This window comes from Hermetia illucens, chromosome 5, assembly GCF_905115235.1.
Source record: "Hermetia illucens chromosome 5, iHerIll2.2.curated.20191125, whole genome shotgun sequence".
Taxonomy (NCBI): domain Eukaryota; kingdom Metazoa; phylum Arthropoda; class Insecta; order Diptera; family Stratiomyidae; genus Hermetia; species Hermetia illucens.
In genome coordinates, this window is record NC_051853.1 from 12,244,375 (window position 1) to 12,270,132 (window position 25,758).

The 25,758-nt window shown below is 43.1% G+C and overlaps 1 protein-coding gene and 1 long non-coding RNA gene across 2 annotated transcripts; both read left to right on the forward strand.

Moving 5' to 3' along the window:
* The first annotated feature begins 568 nt into the window (after nt 1–568).
* On the forward strand, nt 569–23,555 carry LOC119656861 (amyloid protein-binding protein 2). Its single transcript, XM_038063516.1, has 9 exons — nt 569–711; nt 846–1,132; nt 10,957–11,336; nt 11,395–11,622; nt 11,686–11,787; nt 15,433–15,949; nt 16,009–16,174; nt 16,237–16,391; nt 22,064–23,555. The coding sequence occupies exons 2-9, from the start codon at nt 863–865 to the stop codon at nt 22,232–22,234; spliced, it is 1,989 nt and encodes a 662-aa protein (XP_037919444.1). The 5' UTR covers nt 569–711; nt 846–862; the 3' UTR covers nt 22,235–23,555.
* LOC119656862 lies at nt 1,139–1,719 on the forward strand. Its single transcript, XR_005250108.1, has 2 exons — nt 1,139–1,341; nt 1,439–1,719. It is a non-coding gene; the product is annotated as an uncharacterized LOC119656862 (long non-coding RNA).
* Nucleotides 23,556–25,758: the final 2,203 nt, after the last annotated feature.

A 25,758-nucleotide genomic window follows, 5' to 3' on the forward strand; every position in this document is an offset into this window, starting at 1 on the left:
GTTATCGTTCATAAATTACATTCATTACATTATATTCTCTTAAATGCGGCTAAGACTTGCTATTTTTTTCGCTAAAAACCCAACTCATGGAGGAATACATAATGATTGGCATTGTTTGGTATAGTAGCAGCTTTAAATCTCTAGTGACATGTTTCGAACAGAATTTGTACATTGGCTACATTATTTTTCAAGGGTCTGCGTAACCGAGACTATCTATATATTGCGGATTTTAAAGACATGTTTGAACTCATCGATTGACCATTTTGTAAAAGGTTTAAATCTTGGTTCTAATATTTTTGTTATCATATAACATTATCATAAATCTAAATCAAGTTTGATAAATTCAAAGTCACATCACACATACAAGGTCAATGATACACGAAAACTTGTTTTACGCATATAAGGCATTCGTTTTAAAACTATTTTCGTCGTGGAATGTTTATACACGGAGAGTCAATCGATTTAATCAATAACGCACGTGTTGACGTTTTTACGTAACTTTGTATTCAAACAAAGAGCTCAATTGAAAGGCCAATCACTTTTTGTGCATTATCCGCGCAAATCAACTGCAAAAGGAGTTCATGCGCATCGATTTCTATAAATAAGTTGCTCCCGAAGAATGGCATTTTGATTGCTTGTTGTTTCAGTGCGCTGCAAGCAGAGCAATAAGAAAGATACGAACAACAGAATTTAACAAGGAGACGAGGTATTGTAAGTATTATCTGAAAAAAATAGATAATGTTTTTTGATAATTGATTTATTCGCTTTAAATATGTCGACTTGCAAACAAATAACGGCCGAATGCGTATGGATCCACCACTTGATCCGCTGTAACAAAACCACAGTCGCCAAACTACTCAACATGCTTGACATGTTCCAGTTCCCCGCCTTGCACAATCATCATTGCTGTCTCGTTCCTGCGTACGACTGGTTCGGGACGGATGACGGCCAGTCCCGTCCGAACAACATGGCTGACGAGGCTGCTGACGGTTTGCCGAGACGTCCGATGTCGCTCTATAAACAGTGCGTGTCCGCGTACGTCGCGAGTTTAAATTACAACGTGAATACTCTGGAGCGAGTGAATTACTTGCAGTTGTTGCCGCCCATCGTTCTGGCCGACATTTACGTGAAGGTGAGTGGGAAAGTTGTGTCGTGACACGGTCGGGCAGTGGTCCATTCGTCGCCGTTCCCTCCCCCCCTGAGGCCCGTCCCGTCCCTCTGCCTAAGTGCTGTGTGTTTTTGTTTTTGGCTTGCTGTGTACGTGTACGGATGGTGTAGTTGTATGCAGATGCTAATGTGCGCTTGTGTTGGTTTGATTTGTCAATTTGGAGAACTGTCAGAGTGAGTGCCTGCCTGGAATGCGTTCCGAGAATTTTCTCAAGATTTCCAAGACTCGTGCAGGTGCCGTGGCGCTAGATAACAATTGAATGTCTTGCAGGTCCGCAGGAAGCCGCCAGCCTATTTGATTTCGCTGCTTTGACAGGAATCAGGTGATCGGCGCAGGGCTCTGGGCGCGTGCCAACTGAAAGGGAAGATGTCTTGGCTGCTGTCGCGCCTCCCACACGGAATTGTTTTCAACCGCACGACATCGCTTCTATTGTTAATTATTTGTTGATGTTATTTATCAGATTATCAGATGTAGAGAATAGCGTACTGTTCACCTGGTCTAAAATTGACCCGGGATTTGTTGAGAGAGTAAACGCGACCTAGGCGAGACAATGGACGGAGTTTTCATTTGACGCGCCACCGCCGTGGCCTCTGACTTATCTGGGGAGGAAGTTTGATAAGCCGCGCCAGTCACCGTGGAAGCGACTGGCTGTCGGGCGAAAACAGAATGTTTTGATAGATAATCTGCGCCACGGAATGCATTCAGACAAATATCAGTGTTTATTAAGGCTGCTCTGATGCATGGCGATTACGCCTCTGCGTCATTTGCTCAGTGATCTGCTCAGCAACTCGGCTGGTGCGTGGATTAATCCAGCCATGATCCACCGTGGCTTGTACTTGCTTCTGCTCTTCAAACAATGGCAACGAGTTTTGAGTGGATTCTAATTGTGGCGTCTAATTGCTTGGGTAAACAGCAACACGCGAAATCGACTTTCGAAGGTCTTCTGTGCTGGCGTGTTAGCCTCAGTCCCCGCGGCTGAAGTTCGCTGTCGGCAGAACTTTCACTTTTGGTATTTTTGCAATATTTCTGCGATGGCTCGAGCCGTTTTGGAAGAGAAAGCGTCGGAGACATTTAAACGTTTAGAATGCCAATTTAACGAACGTTTTGAGAGGGTGATTTTCTGGGACACTTTTTTAATTTGCGGGTCATGTTAATTGGGATCTCTTCTCGGAGTTGTTCTATGGTCTTTTCTAGGAGAAAGAATACTCTTACAGATAATGAATTTCATTCGTGGTTTGCCCTTAGAATCTGTGAGGCAATAATCGGTAAAGCCAATGGCTTGTTCCCATACTTTTAGGTATTTTCAACAAACGGAATGAAAACCCCAAGTACGTTAAAGTGCTTTTTAACCGACGGGATTTTTAGTAAGATAGCCTTTTAGTTTCGAAAAAATCAGTGCTGGAATATATTTTCAGAATAAAATTAGTCTGCAGCACAAATCCCTGCCTATCCCACGCTGAATTACGGACTGTAAGGATGGCAGAGGCTTTCATGGACCAGAGTCTATTGTTTTCGTGGTTAAATGATTATTGCGCCTAAACTGGTAACACTGCGCACGGAGAGTACCTAACCATACCCCACTTCCGTCAGACTTTCAGGTTCCGAAGGTAAGCAGCGCGTGGGCGACAACATGGTAACTAAGTTCGGTAACTAAGAAAAAAAGAATTGCGATTATTGCTTTGCACCAATGTGGGAATACGCCGAAAAAGATTCATAGTTTCTTAAAAAAGCTGCTGGTAGACGAACTATTCGTTTTTAGGACATTGCCTCGATACCGCGAAACAGCTGATGTGATTGACAGGCTGCGGGAGGGGCGTCCGCGCTCTGAACATCGCCCGAATGTCGTGCATGCTGTGCGTGAACGTGTTCGTCGCAATCCTCTCCGCAAGCAGAAACGATTGTCGGCGGAAATGGGCGTTTCAACTCGAAGTGTGAGTCGTATTTTGCGAGAAGATCTCGGCCTCGGTGCTTCCCGGCGGTGCGATAGCAATATGTTAACGCCAAAACTGAAGGAAATACGGCGAACCCGGTGTGTTGTTCTTCTGCAACGATTTCCCGGTAAAAAATATGGCAAAATTCTATCTTCTGATGAAAAAATGTTTATCATCGAGGAAAAATTCAACCGTAAAAATGATCGAGTATATGTCCACAATTGTTATGAAGCCAAAGTAAAATGCTCCGCGAGTCCTCCGTCGTAATCATCCGACTTCTGTCATCGTTCTGCGTGGCCGGCATCAAAACCAATCCGAGCGTGTACGAAAAGATGCCAGAGGATGTAGTCGAGCCATTGAATGAATCTCTATTCGCTGGAAAGCCGTCGTGCTTCCAGCAGGATTCGGCCCTTGGTCACAAAACCAACATAATTCAGCAGTGGTTAGCGGCGCATGTTCCTGACTTCATAACCGCGGATGAATGGGCGCCAGCCAGCCCAGATTTGAATCCTCTGGACTACAGCCTTTGGGCTAAGTTAGAGGCGATTGCTTGCGATTGAACTTACACCGATTTGGAGAGTTTGAAGGCCAGCATCGTGCGTGCAGCTCGAGAAATGCCGCTTCATACCACGCCTGAAGCGATCGATGCATAGCCTCACAGACTTCGGGCCTGGGTAGATGCTCAGGGTCCTCAGAATGCTTGTTTGTCTCCAGAATCGGTTTCTGACAAACTTCTGACTGCAAGGTTCAGGTTAAGGAGCATCGCAATTGTACAGGGCTATGCACCAATGCTATGCTTTCTACGACTAATTTCACGTCGTAGAAGACATTGTGATCGTGATGGGCGATTTGAATGCTAATAATAATAATAATAATCGTTGGCGCAACAATCCATATTGGATCAGGGCCTTGAAGTGTGTTAGAGCACTTGATTCAAGACCGTAACGGTGCACTATAGGATTAGAATACCCTGTAGGAGGCAATGTGGTCAGCATAGCGCTCGCCCGAGATTTTTACCCTGATTTGATTCAAGTACTCATTCACAGCGGACTCGACTGGTATCCGGCGTCAAATCACGATACAAATCTCAATGCCACCAGTGAGATTTGAACCGCGACCTTCCGTATGACAGCGTTGTGCTCTAACTACGTAGCTATCCGGACATCTGAATGCCAAAGTGCTCGGATATGTGGCGGCGGAACACGGAATTGGCGACAATAACGATGTGGTGTAGTATGCACTTGCCACGCATTCCGCCATCGGAACTGCTTCCGGCCACTTCGTATATCAGTCCATTATCGAGAGAATGCAACGCGATCCGTTCGAGGGCGGTACAGGTCCAACGATGTCGATGTGTACTTCCTTGAAACGTTCGGTTGGAAGTGGAAACTACATTGTCTCGTTGTGAACATGTCGACTAACCTTCGTTCGTTGGCATTGTTGACAATTTTTGGCCCAAGTTTTTACATTACGGTCCATTGAAGGCTACACGTATTTCTCCCTGATTTGTCGGCTGGTGGACTTTGGACTTGGGGGTGCTGGGTTCTGGAAAATATTGATCATCGTCGTTATAAGTTTGGCTGGTACATAGGGCCGAATTCGCTTCTGCGAGATGTCACAGTAGATTGAATTGGAACTATCGTCGACTGAAACGAGTTTAAGCTGAAGCGCTGTGTCGGATGACAAGATACTGTGAAGTTCGGCGTCGTTTTTCTGCTCATGAAACAACTGCTGTAGGTCGACAAATGCCGGCATTGTTATTGCGTCCACGTCACCTCTCGAAAGAGTGTCTGCTATCCCATTCGCGTTGTCAGAGACATGCACTATCTCGATAGTGAATTGCGAAATGTACTGTAAGTGCTTGTTCTGTATGGGTGTCGCGCGCTACGATTTCTGCTTGAACGTGTGTATCAATGGCTTGTGATCGGTGCCGATATAGAAGTTGCGACCTTCCACCATGAAGCGAAAGAATTTTATTGTCAAATAGACCTCCAAAAATTTTTTCGAGAAGAACCCGAGCGGCCGATATTCACCCTCGGTGAACTATTCCAAAACAGCTTCCGCTGCTTGATCGGATGCATCAGTTGAGATTCGAAGGTCTGTATCGTTGGCTGGATACGCCGAGTTTCGGTGATGACTTGTTCGAGGAGATTCGGGGTTCCATTCTATCTAGGTGTTGTCATTCCCCTTGTTTCTACATACGTAGACTTTCAAAGGGGCTGCGTTCCGCAGGAATCACTTATAGAAATTGACGACCCCTAGAAAACGTTGAAGATCTTTGACTTTCTTCAGCCTCGGGAGTTCCTGAATGGCTTGGACTTTCGCCTTGAGTGGCTCGATACTATCCTTCGTGACCATGTGCCCAAGATACTCCACTTGATCAACCCCGAATGTGCACTTTTCAGGATTGATGCGAAGTCCATGTTCGGACAGACGTTCACATATGGTCCGAAGATGTTGCTCATCCTTGTCGAGGCGACGAGGATGTCATCAAGGTAATTGAAAATATGAAACCGCGTAATGCGGAATCCAACAACCGCTGAAATATCTGCGCGGGGTTCCGGAATCCGAAAGTCATCACGCCCAAACGGGGATCGAGACCTGGTGGAATGCCAGGTCTAATTTTGAGAATATTGTTTTGCCATTGATCCCTTGGATTATCAGCAACGGTGACCAGATTGAGTCTGCGATAGTTTTCGCATGGATGCCAACCATATTTTTTCTGTTTCATCAATAGCGGACTGGCCCAGGGGCTCTTGGACGGTCGGCAGATCTCCTGTTCGATCATATACTCGAATTCACTGCGTGCTGCCTCAAACTTGTCGGGTGGCAAGCGTCTCAGGCGTTCGGCTATTGGTTGTCCCTTAGTCTCAGTGCAATGTTGGACACCATGTTTTACTGCTCCGTCTGATTGTCACCATGATGCGATGTTCTACTGACGGCGTTGAGTGCGCGAAAAAAAACGGAACTATCGGGGTCACCCCTATGGGTACTTGGATTCTCATCAAATGAAAACACTGGTGCTTGATTTGGACACTTTTATTCGCCGATGGCTTCGTACGCTGCGCGAAGAGTGGAAACCCGACACGATAGGTATGACAAGAGTCCATGTGTCTTCTGCCTGAAATAATTCCTTGTATGGATCGGCATGATTTCCCTCGCTCTTAGATGTGGCGATCGCTGTCGCGTTCCCACAGCGCTTACTGCTAGAGCCATCTGTTTACAAACAGCGGGAAATTAGTTGCTCACCTAGAAGAATAGAACCTTCAGATTTCCCAAGATCGAAAAGCCTCTTATGAACCCTAATTCTTTATAAGTCATTATTAAAAGAGTAAACAAAGAGAAGTAGGAAAAGAAACATCTTGAGAAATATTCGACAAATGAAAAGTTTTTTTAGGAGCGTGTGAAGCTTTCAATAGGAATATGTATTTCAGTGGCAATATGCCTCTGGCTGATGTGAGATTCCTGGCCAAGACTCTCAAAAGCCTCAAAAGGGTTGAGTACAAAAAAAATTTAGGCGGAAGGATGAACCAAAGAAATTGCAAAAGCAACCACCGTTGAATTGGTTAATGCAGCGGAAGTTGCCGCGAAAAGAATGGTTTTGATTTTGAAAGTGCTCTTACAGAACTTGCGGCAAATATGAATTTTTATTCTAGGAACGTAAAGGTAATTAGCTTACCAACCTCTTGATTCAACAGATTGACCCTTTTAATTTTCATGACTCTCTTTTGCGATGAGGTAACATGAACAGCAGGAAAGTCCAAACCTATCAGAATTCTGACTACCGAAATGTAGTTAGGAGTTTGGAAATACTCACAAAAAAACGTTCATACTTGCCACCATGTAGCGGTGTTATCAAGCAAACATCTGTATTTGGAATTTTGTCTTCTCGGAATATTGAAAAGTTTTTTCGAAATACTGGGGGTAGATTCATCCCAACCGGAGACTATCATGTAAAGCACACCTAGTGGGCTTTCAAATTAAATACATTCATGACAAGAACTTGTTCTTCATGGTAGCAAAACAGTGAATTCGACATAATCTCGAGGCCATCCAATTTACTAGCCATCAGATGTTGTACTAACTAGAAAAATCCCATATAGTCAATTATCGACCTTGTTTCTCTAAGTTTCGATCATTCGTAAGTTGTGCTAACATCCTCGAATTTCAGTACTTACAAAAACATGTCGCGTAACTTTTTTGATGTCTGTAAGTCTGTTACACTTCGAAATCTTGGAAAACAGACGGAGGAGTACATCCATTTACAGTATTTGAGTGCTATATGTTGTCTCAAATACACTAACTGATATTCACTCAAACGTTAAAAGAACGGCTCGAAAGTTAGAAGCGATTAGCGATTACCTTTGCAACACATCAAGCTAGACTCCATCAAGATTCACTCTGTTACTTCTTCGTAGCAACACACACAAATATTTGGAGCCATGAAAGCTTTCATCTAACAGTCGCTTTACCGAAACTGTATAAACATTGGAATTGTAGAAATTATTATGTGTTGCTACTAGGTTTCGTGGTTTGTCCATAATCAGTACTTCCGACATTTCAATATAAAATTACTCCTTTCTTTTGAAGCAAAGTTATTTTTTCATTGAGAAGTTAAGGTGACAACAGAGCGTTTAAAGTTAGAGACATTGTTGGTTTGCTAAGAAAGGGTAAGTTTTAAATTATATAAACGTTCAGAGATTGCTAATTTGTCAAGAATTTGATTTATGAATTATCAGGTTATACCGAGTAAGGATGAATGATTCTGATTTTTAAATACATTTTACAAAGAGCATATGAATAAATGCTTCTTGGACTGATCATTTTGTCGCATCATGGACACATATCAGGGGCAATTAAAAATTAGTCCTTTATGAAATTTGTAGACCGCGAATCTATAAATTAATATCCTTTTTAATTCTCTCTGTGATAGAATCAAGTAGATTTCTTTCATTTGCATGGAACTCGCGGATTGCGAGTAGGGGTTTTTTTTTATTATATTCGTGGAGGTGAAAATCTTAAAAAGACGGTGATGCGCCAGGTTGCAGCAGTGCATGGGGTTTTCACCCACTAAAACCACTCCACTTCCTCGCCCATATCTCCGAGGGACCAAGTATAACTTCGCGAGGAGGGATCTGATTTACACCAGTACAACTAGGTCATTTTTTTTTCGTCGCAATTTCCGGGGGACTCGATCCAGTTCCTGGAGCTTTTCTTGCATCGCAATTATTGTTGCATTTATCGCACTCCATTTTCTTTCCGATTTCAGCATCTCCTCCACGAAATTGTGCGGTCTGATAACTGCATTGAGGGCATCGTTTAACATCCCTCTTTCATTCTTGAATCTAGGACAATGGAACACAACATGCCCCGGGTTCTCGGGTGTAGCTGCGCAGAAGAAGAAGCGATGTAAGTAATTCCTGTAACCACCGTGTCCCGCGAGGAACACTGTCTCATCGGATACTATCCTATATGCACTGCACACCCTCAGCGCGATTGACCGGTATGCTGAACTTACCCTTCCCTGGTTCACTGTATTATCCGGTGCGCACGCTAAGAGAGGAGCCGCGTATAGCTGAGTGGATTTCACCAACCCTGCGATAAGCAGTTCGTGACTATATTTTGGTCCTCCAATATTAGGCATCATACTTGCTAGAGATTAGCTGGCCTTTGCTGCCTTTTTGCGCGCATAAACAAAGTTCCCATTCAAACTTGGCATCGATTATTACCCCCAAGTAATTTGAAATTTTGAAATTTGAAACGACTTCGTTATTACCAACCCGGATTTGGACAGAATCGGTTTTCCTGCGATTGGTAATTAGGACCGCCTCCGTCTTATCTTCCGCCAAGTTCAGTTTCACCATTTGGAGCCATGTTATGATGGCATGAATGGTTTCACTTCCGTACAGGTGTTTTGCAACTACGACCACCGCCAGGTCGTCTGCAAAATCAATCAATGTTGCCTCCTTTGGCAGGCGGAGGCCGAACACTCTATTGTACATTATGTTCTACAACAGGGGCCCCAGTACGGAGCCTTGGGGAACTCCTGCTGTCACAACATATTCCTTCAGCCCGTCATCTATTTCGTACCAAAGAAGCCTCTCCGAAAGGTAACTCTCGACTATCCGAACTAAGTAACCAGGGACACCCAGTTTAGCCAGGCTGCCCTTAATCTAACCCCAGTTGGCTGAGTTGAAGGCATTTCTGACATTCAGCGTTACCACCGCACAGCATTTCTCGACGGTCAATTCCTCATGAGCTAGGTTCGCTATCGTTACAATTACATCAACAGTGGACCGTGCTCGACGAAGGGAACCAGCCTTGTTTTATATCCCTCTCCCCAACATCTTCCCCATAGTGTCTAGAAGACAAATAGGGTAATATGAAGAGGGTGCGGTAGGCGGTTTTTGGGGCTTCGGTATCAGAACCAACCTCTGCCTTTTCCATTGGGCGGGAAACGCTCCTTCCGGCATGCACGATTCAAATGTACTTATCAACCATGCGGGCTTGCTTTTAGCAGCTGAGACTCATTTTCGTCCTGTTGGGGGGAAAAGGATTGCGACTATTTTGAAAAAGAGTCGCGGGCACGCCACTTGGAGTGATTTTTGCCCACGGATCTTGTTCATTACAACCTTGTACGCAGCGCTCCACGGGCTCGTATTTGCTTCAAGGCCACAATTGCTTGTAGCAATTTCGTTTACTTTCCCGTATAGCCTTCTTAAGGCTACTTCGAAGATCGCGGTATTCTTTCTCCGACTGCCGATATTCTGGCATTCCTCTTGTCCTTTGACAAAGCCTCCTTGATCTCAGACAGGGTGCTTTCAACAGCGCGATTTCTTGGTTCCAGCAATAGTTTGGTCTCCTACTGTCGTGGAGTTTCCGTCGCGGCATTCTAGAGCAGCATGCCTCAGTTACGCGCCGACATAGCTGGCTCATTTTTTCCAGCGTTATGCCCTTCGTGTCATGATCTTCTAATGCCCCCAGGAACTTTTCTTCTACGAAAGCTCCAGTGGACTACTTAACTATCCTGTTTTTTTTGCATCTGTTGCTTACTCGACCGTTTTCTCCCCCACTTCGAGGAAGGTTTAGGCCTATTACATAATATTTACATAGGAGGCCATACAAAGTAAGCTAGATGTGATCGTCATAAATGTGCAAGATGCCCGATTGGAAATTAGTCCGATAGAGGACATGAAAAAATTTAACTATAACAATGGTAGAACCAGGGGGTACCTTTAAGTAACAAGGAATGCGAAGCTCAGAGTTTTTAATTCATGTGCTGAAAACAACTGTTGAAATAGGTCCTACTGGCTTGTCTAGACTGTGTTCCACTTAGGGATAAATTGTAGTAAGCATTCTCCTTTTTTTCCCGACCGGGTTTGGTATTGTGTCAATAGAAATATTACATGGTTTCCTTCAGATCCGTGGAGCTGTAATTATGGGATTCCATAGTCACCCTATTTCCATCAAAATTCGTGATAAGTCCAAATATTTTAGAATAAAGTGTTTTTGAATGATTGCTGCTGGGACGTTAGGGAGATATGAATCGATTGGAGTAAGGTTCATAACAAATTCAAAGCAAGCGGATCTGGATTAATAGAGTATGGAAAACCGTTTGCTTTTGTGCAAAGCTCTCGAACTGTGCGAAACTGTCCAGCTTCGCATTCTCCTATTTGAATAAAAGTCTGCATATTCTTAGTCAGACTCTTGCAGTCAGAAAATCCTTGAAATCGATTGACGTAACTAAACAGAGGAACTTGTGGAGTTTATTATCCAAAAGCGAGAACAAACAGCGGAACATTCACATTTTTTAAAAACCAAAAGACTGATCAATACTATTTTTTTCTTTCTTTTCAGATATCAAAATCATGCAAGTTGGAAAAGATGCTTCTAAATCAACTGATCAACTTAGACATCATTGCCCGTTTGCTTCGCTTCAGTTCAGCCCGCCAGAAGTTGTTTCATTGTATAGCAACACTTGGGCGGCCACTAGCTACGCAATTAGAGTATAATTTCCTCATGAAATATTTTCCACCTCAATCCAAACGCGATAAGAGCACCACAGTTGAGACAATCGGGAGCGATATAGTTGATTTTGGTCTAAGACTAAGTTCATTTTTGGCCGAAGCTGGCTGGGTACAAGAAAGTATAAAGATTCTAACGGCCATTGGGAATAGTTTCGATAAGTCTACCCAGGATGAATCGACATTAGTGGTTTATTTAGATTGTTTGCAAAGGTTTGATTGGATTTCTGTAAATAGACTTATGTTTGTAAGAAACGCTTTCTCGTTTTAGGCTTTTGCATTCGGAAGCAATTTATTGTAGCTTTAAATCAGCGGAGCGCACATACAATACTATTTTAGCAATTATGGATAAGCTAACTCTCGAGCGTATTCCTAACAATCTATTGACGAATATATACACACGATTTTCGGTTTTATTCTTTTCGCGTAGTGAATACGATCATAGTCAGAAGTGGAGTATTTTAGCGGTTAAACAGCTAAAACAAGATACTCCGGAAAAGTGAGTGGTGAATATTTGAATGGTACCTTGAATATGAGTTTTAATGGAAATTGTGTATTTCAGAATCATCGTTGATGTTTTACGTCAGGCTGCCAAATCATGTGTTGTGAAAAGAGAATTCAAAAGGGCGCATATACTAATCAATCAGGCTGTGAAGCGTGCAAGGTTTGTTCAGTTTTTTGTTATTGTTGCATTTTTAAAAATTCTAAAATGTTCTGATTTGTAGTGTATAGTTTTCTTATGCTAGGCTTAGTTGTTAAGAAAAATAAGAAAGGTTGAACGCTCAATAGAAGTAACTGCGTTCCCCATCAGTCCGCGTCATCCTCCTGCGCCTTGGCAATGGAAGTCGAGTGAGGCGGCGATGTTAACCTCGGAGACACGAGACAAAGCGTCAGCAACTATGTTGTCCTTGCCGGACACGTGCTGGATGTCTGACGTAAACTGGCTTATAAAGCTCAGGTGTCGAAGCTCGGGCTTTTGTTTCAAAGCATACGTGAGAGGCTTATGGTCCTACCTTCTAGGGAGAAGCGGAAGTATTTGGTGCTCAAGTATGCGGCGAGCAGTTCGTGATCGTAGGTACTGTAGTTCCGTTGAACGGGGTTCAACTACTTCGAGAAGAAGCTCAACGGCTGCCAGACTTGATTCACCTTTTGGTGAAGAGCAGCACCTACTGCGATGTCAGAGGCATCAATAAAAACGGCTAGGGGTGCATCTTGCAGAGGAAATGCGAAGAGTATAGCGTCAGCCAGTTGTTGACGGGATTTGTCAAACGCGCGGATACCCTCTTCAGACCACATGATTTCTCGTGTGTCCTTAGTTTTGGGGCCAGACAAGTACGCGTTCAAAACGGACTGGTGTTGGGCGGCCTTGGGCAGGAAACCACGGTAGAAATTGAGCATTCCCAAGAACCTCCTCAATTCTTTCACTGTCTTCGGACGCGGGAAGCTTGTAATCGCTTGCACCTTGTCTGGGTCGGGCTGTATTTCTTCAGGGGAAATGGAGTGGCCGAGGAATCTCACCTGCTTTTAAAGGAATTTGCATTTCTCAACGTTTAGGACTAAGCCGGCTGGAGACGTTGAAAAATGCCCTCGAGATGGGCTAAGTGCTCAGACTCTGTGCAAGAAGCGACCAAAACATCATTCAAGTATACGAAACAGAGATCAAGGTTTCGCAGGACTGAGTGAATGAACCTTTGAAAGGTTTGCGCCGCATTGCACAATCCGAAAGTCATCCGGGTGAACTCGAAGAGTCCAAAGGGTGTGCATATTGCCGTCTTTGGAATGTCTTCTGGAGCTATAGGGATTTGATGATAAGCCTTGGCTAAGTCCAAGGTCGAAAGGATGCGGCAATTCGCGAGGTGATGCGCAAAGTCGTTGATGAGTGGAATTGGATATCGGTCAGGAACAGTCTGTGCATTTAGTCTTCTGTAGTCCTCACATGGGCGCCATTCGCCGTTTGGTTTAGGGGCCATATGTAGTGGGGAAGACCAACAGCTATTTGAGAGCCTGCAGATACCCTGTTGAACAAGTTGTTGAAGTTCTTTCTGCGCAATAGCCAGTTCCTGGGGTGGTAGAGGACGGACCTTCGAGAAGATCGTGGAACCAGTAGTGTTAATGTGGTGCTGCACATTGTGCTTCACTGGTTTTGAGAGACTACACTCGGTAGTGTCCGAATAGCTGAGTGGTTAGAGCACAAGGCTGTCGTACGGAAGGTTGCGGTTCAAATCTCGCTGGTGGCAGAGGGATTTGTACCGTGATTTGACGTCGGATACCAGTCGACTCAGCTGCGAATGAGTACCTGAGTCAAATCAGGGTAATAATCTCGGGCGAGCGCAATGCTGACCACATTGTCTCCTACAGTCTACTGTAGTGTACCGTTACGGTCTTAAATGAAGTGCTCTAACACACTTCAAGGCCCTGATCCAATATGCATTGTTGTGCCAACGATTATTATTATTACACTCGGTAGTAATCTGGCTGAACTTTTGGAGAAGTGCCTGAACACGAGAGTCGGTAATGTCTTCTAAAAGAACGGAAAGATTATTGTCTGGGTAAGATGCCATTTGGCCCGACGAATTAAGGTTGGTCGTGGGTTCTATAGGGGAATTGTTTTGCAAGTCCACCAGCAACCCACAGTGACACAAGAAGTCCGCGCCTAGTATGGGGAAGCTGACATCCGCCAGGATGAAACGCCACGAAAATGTTCTACGCAAGCCAAGACTCACGTCCAATTGCCTATACCCGTAGGTGTTGATACGGGAGGAATTTGTTAAGGCGGCTATCTCGCGCCTTAAGTCGCTCACCTCGTCCGACGACTGTTGAATGGCCGCTATGGTCGGGCGTACGTGCACCTTGTCGGCCGCAGCTGCCACTTCCTCCAAGGAACCGGAGACACACGCGAGGACCGCCTGGGTGTACTCCGGGAGCCGACGCAGCCAGAGCGACTTGATCAGGTCGTCGCCGATCTTGCTCCCACACAATTGCCTTATTTCGCGCAGTAGTTCGATCTCCCAACGTTAAACCCTCCAGCGAGTGGTCTAGTTTTGCCGACTAACTTACCGACAGGTGTCTGATTAATTCGGTCTTCAGCAGCGAGTACGAAGCCGACTTCACCACGTCGGACACCACAAGGATGGACTCCTCGTCCAGGCCGACCACCGCATAATTGAAGCGGGTCGCGTTCGCTGTGATACCGGACATCTGGAACTGTGTTTCCAAATGCACGAACCACTGCTCCGTGTTCCGCCGCTAAAATGGAGGGACGCCCACGACGAGGGAACTAATGTTACGACGCGAGTTTGTTACGAAGACGCAGTGAAACTGTTCTGCCTAAGACCTAATCGACACGGCAGGCCGCACCCACAAATGTCCGCACGAGTAGAGAAAAAGACACCCACGACGCACCCCGAAGCAGACGCTTTATGCGCAGACCGATTTTCAGTTGTACAGAATAAGTGAGACGTCGCTAGTAGCGATCTAAGGTGCGGAGTCACTTCCTCCCAAGTGCGCTACTTGACACAATTGCATTTTCCGAGAGTATAGCCGACTATTTGGCGTAGCTACTTAAAGATAGAAGAGAGAGCAGTTTGAATTTTTCGTTGACTTTCTGAGAATCTGTTGGATTTTAGGGCGGCAGGGTTCCCGCGGCTGGACGTTATCCTGCGAGCGGGCGGCGGAGGACGGGGTACACAATGTAGCAAAATCACCGATCCGGAGAGTAACCTCATCACAATCTTCACAAACCGTGGCCATGCGGTGATTTCTTTGGGCGAATTTAACGTTTTCCATTCAAGGGAAAGCGGGCGCGAGCCGAGTTGCGCAACACAATCTGGGCTCGTGGTGCTTTCCGTGGTCTTTACTGTTTTACTTCGCTGCCAACCCTTTATTTGGGTTCAGTCCGCAATCAGCACGATCTGCACGGGACGGGCAAGTTTGACGTCTAAGTAGGCGGGGTTGCAAGTTCGGCGAAGATCAAAAGCCGGGGAGGTTTCGAAGGATCCTCTCGGCGGCGACTCACAGGTTCAATTGAACATCAAGCGATCGGTTGAGTCCCGGTTCTGGTTGGTGTGAATGCGGGCGGCAGTCGCGGAGGAATTCACCGGGGCGGGGGCTCACCTTTGAGCTCTTTGAGCTATTTGCGTAGTTTAAGGGCAGCATTTCTGATACTGTGGAATATGTAGCAGGATCAATGCTTAAAATTAGCCAAAGCTCTGAAGATGAAGTTCAAACGATTTTGATTTATATTTATTTTTTGATACGTTGCCGCCGAGAAAGTTCATAAATAAAACTAAAATTTCCTTTTTAATTGCAGGTTGACTTTTGGAAAACGTCATCAGAAATATGCAGATGCACTGTTAGACTATGGTTTCTTCCTTCTCACTGTCGACTCAGTATCGCAGAGTGTTAATGTTTATAATGACGCTTTAAAGATAAAACAGTACCTTTTCGGTCAAAGGAACTTACACGTTGCAATCTCTCACGAAGACATATCATACGCTTATTATGTACACGAGTATAGTTCTGGTAACTTCCGACAAGCGCGTGAGCATGTTGAAAATGCTATTGATATTATGAAAGATCTAGTTCCTCCCGAACACTTAATGTTGGCATCTGCGAAAAGAGTGAAAGCTTTACTGCTGGAAGAAATCGCGATAGACAAAATGGTTTCAAATGAAGGGAATGAGCATAAATTATTATTGGGCGAAGCGGAAAACTTACATAGAAGTGCTTTAAAATTATCGTTGCAAGCTTTCGGTGAAGTTAATGTGCAAACGGCTAAACATTATGGGAATTTGGGACGTTTGTATCAGAGCATGTCACGATTTGAAGTGAGTACGACTGTGATATATAAATTAATTTTTCCTTCATGGATTTGTTTTTCCTTTAGGAAGCGGAGGAAATGCATAAAAAGGCAATCAAGATCAAAACCGATCTTCTAGGGCCATATGACTATGAAGTGGGTCTTTCTATTGGACATTTAGCTTCACTTTATAATTATCATATGAAAAAATATCGAGAAGCGGAGGAACTCTATCTTAGGAGTATTGAAATAAGTAAGTTGCTGAAGTTGTTGATCTTCCTTAGATAAGTTGTTACTTTATTTTTCATTTGATAGGCCTTCGCTTATTCGGTAAGACTTACTCGGGTCTGGAGTATGACTATTCGGGCTTATGTCACATCTATCAAAGTTTGAATGATAGGGAAAAGCACTCACAGTATGTTCGGATTCTGGAGAACTGGCAGTCTCTTCGTGAAAGGTCAAATGTTAATGTAAGTATTTAATTCGCAATATTGGTAGCATATAGAAGTAGGTTTGAAAATACCCCGCCATCTACTTGATGGCGGATCGGATCAGTTGCAAAGCAACATATTTCCACTGTTGTGGTCCACGGAACCCTCATTCTGGGGCAAGCATCCAAGTTGCAAAAAGTGTACGACTTTTGGTCCAGGGCAGAGAGGTGAGGCAGCGTCTGATGAGTTGCCCCTGCTCTGAACGAAACCGTATGTTATATATCATTAACTGCCTTTTGGATATGGATACTTGAATGTGGTTGCCATTGGCATTTTCAGAAAACTAATAGCTATTATCAGAGAAATGTCACGTTCCGCATCGAGGTAAAATCTCCAAAGTGGAGTCCGCCAGGGGTTCAATGGATGATGTCATCTTTTTACACGCGTCTCGACTGCGATGATTACATTTGCTTGCTATCTCACCGAGTCATAAACCTACGCCAAATCACTTTGGATTTGGAAAGGAAATAAGCAGAGTCGAACTGAAGGTAGACACGAACAATCAGGGATCTCAATTTCCTTGGTCATCGCAAACTTCTCATTTGCATTTACGATCAGAACATTAAAAGCGGCGAACCATTTGCATATCTAGCAAGTGGTGTTCCTATTGACGGTGGCATCGAACTTAATGTCGCATTAGCAGCACTAAATCCGCTTTCGCTTTTATGTACAACATTTTGAAATGCAATTATCTCAAAAGCAACACGAAGTTCAGGCTGCTCTGCACCAATGTTCTTTCTTTGCTGTTTTTGCTGCTATACTGGAGTAGAATTGTATATGGAAATTGATCAGCACTGTCAGAGAAAACTAAGAAGTTCCACAAAAATGTGTGGCGGGATATATGGAATTTTTCTTCGCCATCTTTTTCCTTCAGACCGCCATCTTTTCAGACTAAAGTGTACGCGATCGTAAGAGCGGCACCCTGGATGATTGACAAACCCTTGACGGGCAGGCGCATCGCAATCTGCCGCGATAGTCAGGCTGCACTAACGGCGTGGAGTAGTCTTTTGATCATTTTGAAAATCGTTCGGGAATTTAGAAACCGTCTAGACTCGGTTTCTAGATTCAATACGTTGGAACTACTTTGGATACCTGATCATTTTGGTCAGAGGGAAATGAAATCAGATGCCTTAGCAAAAAAAGGTTCAATTTTCCCCGTGTCGGGTCCAGAACCAGCAATTGGAGTGTCAGGAGCATTGGCTAATGTTGTCTTCAAAACCTGGGAACAAGGTTCCCATGACAGGTGGCGAAGCCTTAATGCTGCTAAGCACACCAAACTCTTCCTATCAGAACTAACCAAACATACTTCAAAGTTTATTCTGTCAAGAAGCAAGAAGACTTGCAGAAGTAGGAGGTTTGGAGCCGATATATTATACTTCATTGCAGCGGGTAGCAGGACATCTCCTAACGGAAATCTTGCGATACGTAAACATATCTGGAACATTTTGTTAGACGGGGGAATCGAATACAATGGCCTACGGTCTGAATGCTCAGAGACTATGCTTCTCTCTCGCAGACACACGACGGCCATGATTATTCGAAGGTTTTCATCAACTGATGTTTGCCTTGTGATATCGGGGTACTTAACTTGAGACAATAGCAAATGAAGAACTAGATCAGCGTACGGAGCAGATACCCCGTTGTTGAGAAGGAGGGAATGACAGTGGATACTCCATGTATTGAGAAAGAGCAATGACTTTCTTCCTGGTTATGCTATGCAATAAAACTCATTACCTCACGATGGTCGAGGAGTGGGGCACCCTAGAACTAAAAACAGGAAAACAGTGTTGAGTTAGTTGAAGTACTTTGCCAGCGCATAAGTTTGCCCCAATAGAGGTTTATGGCAATCATATATAGTCAATTCAGATGGTGTTTCTGACTATCTGCAACCATCAATTTATTACACGTTATGAAATTGCTTCACGCATTAACGCAACCTGGATGAAGTGACGTTCCACAACTGGTGTTCGTTGTGATCGACGTATCAACGAACGTCTCAAATCTAAAATTTACCGCAATGTCGTCCGTCCAGTCGCTTTCTATGGTTGTGAGTGTTGGCCGACTACAAAAGACAATGAACGGCGTCTTGCGGTAATGGAGACGAAGATGTTACGTTGGACTAGTGACGTGACACGTTTAGATCACATCCGAAATGAGGATATCCGCGATCGTTATAGGGTTGCACCGATCGTGGAAAAGTTGCGAGAGAGGCGTCTTCAATGGTATGGTCACGCAATTCGTGCAAACGAGAATTCACTTGCCAAGATTGGTCTGAACATCGAAGTCGATGGTAAACGACCAAAAGGTAGACCTAAACAACGGTGATACGCTAGATGGGGATTTGAAAGCCTCGAGATTGCATCCAGATCAGGCATTCGATAGAGCCAAATGGCGAAGCCGATTACGACGAGCCGACCCCGCTTGTGAACGGGACAAAGACTGAAGAAAAAGAAGAAGAAGATAAACACACAAATCAAACATGCATTAACATCATCTTTTGAGCGCTACGATCCCTCATGTGCCATTATACAAAATTCACGTACCTATACCGATGCGTGAGCCCGCAAGGGACTTTAAAAATAACTGCACAAACATGGGGATTCGCGTAAGTCTAATGAAATAAGCAATACGCGAGCTAAGACCTGAAAATGAAAATAAAAAAAAGGACGACTCGACCGTGCACATGAAGCCGTAAATCCCCGGACCCGAGTGCTGCGGTTGAGAAGGACGATCCACGACGGATCACAGCCTAGATCCCTGCTTCTCCTACCTAAGATGTTTATTAAGGCATCGCCTCTGAGGTTCCCATCTAACCGTGACATCCTTCGGCTATTATTTTGAAGAATGTCCCTATAACATGAGGATTTTGTGGGGCTAAGGAGGAGAAGAGACGAAGAGGGTTTTCAGAAAACAAAAAATTGTTAAGAATGTCCAATATTTTTACCGGATTTTAATGGCTCTTTAAAGGGCCCAGATGGTATCAACGTGAAGTATTACCCTCAAATTTACAATCAAAATAACAAAACGTAAAGAAAATGTCACCATCCCGATCGTTGAAAAAGACTGTTCCCCATTGCACAACGTCAAATCCGTTTAGCGTGGAGTGGAGCTTGGCCGTCCGTAGTCGGAGATTGACACGTGGGGTTATCCTGCGTGTCCCTGACGAAGTCACAAAATTATCTACAATGCGCGTTAGTTAACCAGAACACTGACCTCACTGACCATAGTCCACACCGAAAAGTGTAGCTTGCCTGGGTACCTATTGTTGGGAATTTTCCGAGATCTTAGGAAGCACACACTGTCGTGTTCAGCGAAAGCAAAAGGAAATTCTGCATTTCAAATTTTGATGAAATCAGTGCCTAAGATTTCATGTTGGATTATTCGCTGACCAATATCATCCACTACTGCTTGCACAATGTAACGAAAAGTTAACGAAATGTCGTATTTTTTCTTTTCAACAATTCTTTTCATTAACTGTTGCCACAAGGTCCCCAAAACAGCACTTGAGTGCACGACCGCAAATCAGAGCCGATCCGCGGATACATGATAGCAGAAAACGGAATGATCGTTTCATGCAACACGGTCTCAGATTGAATCTAAACAAAACTGAATTTTCGACGACCGATCCCTATGAAACAGGCACAATCACTGTCAACGGCAGTGATCCGCCCAGAACTGAGCGATTTAAATACCTCGGGTCAACGCTATCAGCCAATGGAGAATTGCGTTAAGAAATTGCTTCACGCATTAACGCAACCTGGATGAAGTGGTGTTCCACAACTGGTGTTCTTTGTGATCGACGTATCAACGAACATCTTAAACTAAAATTTACCGCAATGTCGTCCGTTCAGTCGCTCTCTACGGTTCTGAGTGTTGGCTGACTATAAAGGACAATGAACGACGTCAGGCGGTAATGGAGACGAAGATGCTACGTTGGACTAGTAGCGTCACACGTTTAGATCACATCCGAAATGAGGATATCCGCGATCGTTATGGGGTTGCACCGATCGTGGAAAAGTTGCGAGAGAGGCGTCTTCGATGGTATGGTCACGCAATTCGTGCAAAACGAGAATTCATTTGCCAAGATTTGTCTGAACATCGAAGTCGATGGTAAACGACCAAAAGGGAGACCTAAACAACGGTGGCTTGACACGCTAGAAGGGGATTTGAAAGCCTCGAGATTGCACCCAGATCAGGCATTCGATAGAGCCAAATGGCGAAGCCGATCGACGAGCCGACCCCGCTTGTGAACGCGACAAAGGCTGAAGAGAAAAAGAAGAAGAAAACGGGAGATCGGGCGCACCAGGAACTCTGTTTGCAGACTTCCAGAGGAACTACTGCTTTAGTCCAACGAGATGGCTGTGATCCTTAGCAGGAGGACCGCAACATTCCGTGAAAAGAATTTCACCGAAGATACTGCAGATAAACGGTCCGCAATAACGGGATGGAATTCGCTCCTTTTGTTGTTGTTTTTTTCTATGCTGCCGCTGGCACTGGTTTCAAGTTCATGTTATTAAATGAATGTGGGAAGAAAAAAAATAACCGAGAGATTGAAAGAAAAAAAATTTACTCAAGACACACGGTATCGGTCCAGTTCATGTCCAATGCACTTTCAGTTGCCTCTACCAAGTCAACCTAACGGCCTGCATTTAACAATATGTGATGAATATATAATGTCGCGGAGGAAGAAAGGAAATTAGGAGTATATTTGGAAAGGTAAGGGGTGTAAAAATGGGAGAAAAGGGGTGAATATTGTATATTATCAAACGCATTCCTTTTTAAGGTTGTGCCTGGAGAAGGCGAAAGAAGTAATGCATATGTAACAGAAGGCGAGCACATTACACATCCACAACGCTTAGAAGTGCGTTAGTGTCTTCTGACGGCAGGTTTTGCTAAGGCGATTCCGTGCATCGGATACTCTGTTTTTATTCCTATGATCAAACGTGTGGGCGCATTGCAAGTGCTTGCCTTAAATTTCCTTTGATTTGTGGCAAAAAACTGACATTCGATCGGATCGGCTTCAAGCGCTTGTAATCCTATAGAAACCAAGCCAACCACACTCTCCACATGCTTGAATTTGCGACGGTTTGCTAAGGTTTGGCAAGTGTGTGTACCCGAAATCAGGAAGTTCGTAGGTAGAGTTAAGGAAAATGTAATTATATTACAATTACGCGACTACATCTGCAGGTCCAATATGATGAATATGATGTACCTACAGGAGGAGCAAATCCAGTTTCTAGGCGTCATGAAATGTAATAGCTTATAAGCGAGTTCGGTATGAGGGACTTAATTGGCTGCCCGATTATTCGTTGACAGAAATATTATATGGAGTGGGGGTTGTCCATGTTTTCAATGTATTGGAGTGTCAGTTTTCGATTGCGCCTAGATGATTTTCTTGGGAATGCGATTGATAAACGGCATACATGTGCGATGCTTTTCTTCCACCATACAAATTCAAGCAATACACCGGGAGACGAACCTCCTATATGAAGTCTTCTTGGTTGCAGGCGAAGAATGCACTTCCCATTCACATCATATGGAAAAACTCCTATTGGGTGTTTGAAACAGTTGTGTAATACTAAGTGGAGGCATCCTGTAGCATTGTATGAGAAATCAAGTCCTATATTTTCCATTCATTTTTTTTTTTTCAGAAATCCATTTATCCGGAAACTTGGGACGATAGTACAACACTCGAGGAAGTCACTCAAAAATTCTTTGAAATGTGTTCGGATACAAGCGTCAATGGATCTCCATCGTCCACCTCATCCCTGTCAGTTGTTGCTTCGTCGTCGTCATCGAATGCTGTTTTGTTGCAAGCGTAATTGTTTGTTTAAATTGAGCCATTGAAATTATTGCTTTCTGAAGAAAAATATTTAAAAAAAAAAAAACAAACTATCGAAATATTTTTCACTGTATACAATTAAGAAATTAGCACAAATTTTATGCGCTCTATCTGTTTTACATTTATACAAAGCACGATGAAGCGACATTTTAAGATATATTCATCATGGAACTTTTACCAATCGTATTAGGTTCGAATCTCTCTTAAAATATTTCGAATATGTTCAAAGGACATTCCATACAGAAGTTTTTTGCTGATATATTAATTAATGTGCTGCAGTCAACTAGTTTCGCCCATTCTGTTTTCATTTCATTCATTATTTTAGTTTAGTTTTAAACCGATTTTTGGTTCCCTTAAATTTAAAGTCGATCGATTTTTTTTTCAATTGTCCCGTGGTTTTTATTTTTAGTTAATTTTTTTTAGTTGTAATTATTTTTCTGGTTTATTTTATTGTACATTTTTTTTGTGTTTTTGTCCTTATATTTTTCTTTGTTTCTTTTTTTTCATTTATTTTAAGTCCCTCCCGATTATGTTGCAATACTATATTTTCGTCCATCTAAAGTTTTTAGTTTAAAAGTAGGTTCGAGTTGGAAAAACTAATTAAGGAAGACTCATTTGAATACGTAATATGAAGATTATTGAAGAAAAGCCAGACTTTAGGCATATTAAGCCTTGTACTTATAGAAAGGCAAGTAAATGAAAAGAATAGCAGTCGTTGCAGATACCTTATCGGTATAGTGTCTTCCGTAGCCATGACTACGGAGCGAAAGCAAACAATTCTTAAGTTCCAACTAGAAGTAAAAAGGAACATTAGAGCAAATGTTTATATATATCTTCCAAGCCATTATGTATATAAAATGCGTGAGTTAATATTGAAATTCAAAAGAAAAAAAAACAAGTGTTACGATTATGGTTGAAATAAATGAATATGAGAATATTGATAGGATCTAACGAATATTATGATAATTTAAATAGATTTAATCATAGAAAATCATGTTTCTCGTAAACTATTCTGAATTTATTGTGTAGAATCTTGCTTTCTTCTCGTTTAGCCTTTTCTAAATATATTCTTATTGTACTAGTCCAAAAATGATTCAATTTAAAGAAATATGTTTTTGTTTTCATTATTTTCGGAATTAATATGAAAATGCTTTAACCTGTCATCACAAGATCTCTGCCCGCGGAGAGACGTTTATGTTTAAGTATACTTACTATTGAGAATAAAAATGAAAATTAACACACGCTTTGTGTAGACTTGGATATAGATATGTGTTATAATAAATTTTAGGATTGCCTGTCGATTTCTTCTGTTTTATTCTTAAATTTAAATACAATCCCAAGCATCTAAGCAGCAGTTTCTACAGACATTTTATATCTTGATAACCATGTGCAAGAGGAGAAATTCATTTTAGGAAGTTTCAAGTTTGAGACCGTTGATAATTTCTCCTTTTTAGGGTCGAAAATCACAACCGATAAAAGCCACGACGATGAAATCTGCGCACGGTTTTTGGTAGCCAACAGAGTGTTCCGCTCGAAACGTCTCACCATCGGGTCAAAGCTGTTACTGTACAAGACAATGATCTTGCCAGTCCTCATGTATACCTCGGAGATGCTACAATTCATATAAATTCGTCTTGGTTTGGTGTAAACGAAACTCTATTAAAATCGGTTTACTGTCGTGTCACACGCACTTTTCGCTAAAACGGCTGCACCGATTCAGACGAAATTTGGTGGACATGTGGGAACTATGTAATCCCACGCTTACAGCGAGTTATACAAATTTATGAGGAGTTTAGAGGGGGGCTCCCCATACAGCCGGCTGCAGAATTTTGTTCACCTAATGTACCCGTTTGAGATATGACTCATTTTCGGAAATTATTCAACCTAAAAATCGTAAAAATTCAGACGAAACGCTTATATGAAATCTAAGCCTCAAAATATGTCGCACTCCGATATCTGCTCAAAGAAACTGAAATAATAGTGTATCACCAACTTCTTGAAATTGATCGGAAAATACAGTAGCATAGAGGATAGTATCCCGTATAATACTGAAAAGTTCCGTATAAACCCAGCTATTAGGCCTACAAATAAGTTCTGTCGGTTTTCACAATAGATGGCGTAGCTTGTTTTTTATTCCATTGATCCCCATTTCCAAACATTCATCGGAAAGCTACTGTCAATAGGCACAAACGTCAGTATAAATTATTTAATTGAAGTGTAAACAACAATACTTTTTTCATCAACGAAAATGGCCAATTTTGTACCAAATAATGTGTTTTTGCGGGGAGTTCTACTTCATTATTTCAATATGAAGAAAAAAGCAACCGAAAGTCATCGCATTTTGATGGAAGTTTATGGTGACCATGCTCTATCTGAGCCAACGTGTCAGAGGTGGTTTGGACGGTTTAAAAGTGGCAATTTTGACTTGGAAGACGAAGAGCGCGCCGGACGATCAACAATTTTTGAAGATGAAGAATTAGAAACATTGCTCGACCAAGATTCATTGCAAACGGAAGAAGAACTTGGAAAAACACTTGGAGTCACTCAGCAAGCCATTTCCAATCGTTTAAAAGCAACGGGAATGATCCGAAAGGTCGGAAGTTGGGTTCCGTATGAACTGAAGCCAAGAGACGTCGAACGCCGTTTTTTCACGTGCGAACATCTGCTCCAACGACAAGAAAGGAAGGGTTTTCTGCATCGAATAGTTACTGGCGATGAAAAGTGGATCCATTACGATAATCCCAAGCGTCGGGCAACGTGGGGATACCCCCGCCATGCCTCATCATCGACGGCCAAAGCGAATATTCATGGTGAGAAGATCATGCCGTGTATATGGTGGGACCAGCTGGGTGTGGTATACTATGAGCTGCTAAAACCGAACGAAACGGTCACGGGCAAACTCTACCGACGTCAAATGATGCGTTTGAGCCGCGAACTCAAGAAAAAACGGCCACAATACCAGCAAAGGCATGATAAAGTTATTTTGCAACATGACAATGCTCGTCCACATGTTGCACAGCCCGTTAAAATATATCTAGAAACGTTGAAATGGGAAGTTCTACCCCACCCGCTGTACTCTCCAGACATTGCTGCTTCTGATTACCATTTGTTCCGGTCGATGCAGCATGGCTTGGCTGACCAGCACTTCTCCAATTACGACGAACTCAAAAAATAGCTCGATGAGTGGATAGCGGCCAAGCAGGCCAATTTTTGGCGCGATGGTATCTATGAATTGTCTGAAAGATGGAAGAAAGTTGTGGCTAGCGATGGGCAATACTTTGAACAATGAATATATAACCAATTTTTCACAATAAAGCTTCAAATTTAAAAAAAAAAACCGACAGAACTTATTTGTAGGCCCTATATTATTTGGGATATGAGGGATCCTAAGTCCACATCTACATAATGTTAGACCGCGCCAAATGGAAAGCAACTTACTTACTCCCATGTTTTTAGTCCGCGGATCCATCGTTTGGGGCATAGCACCCAAGCATTCAAAAAACA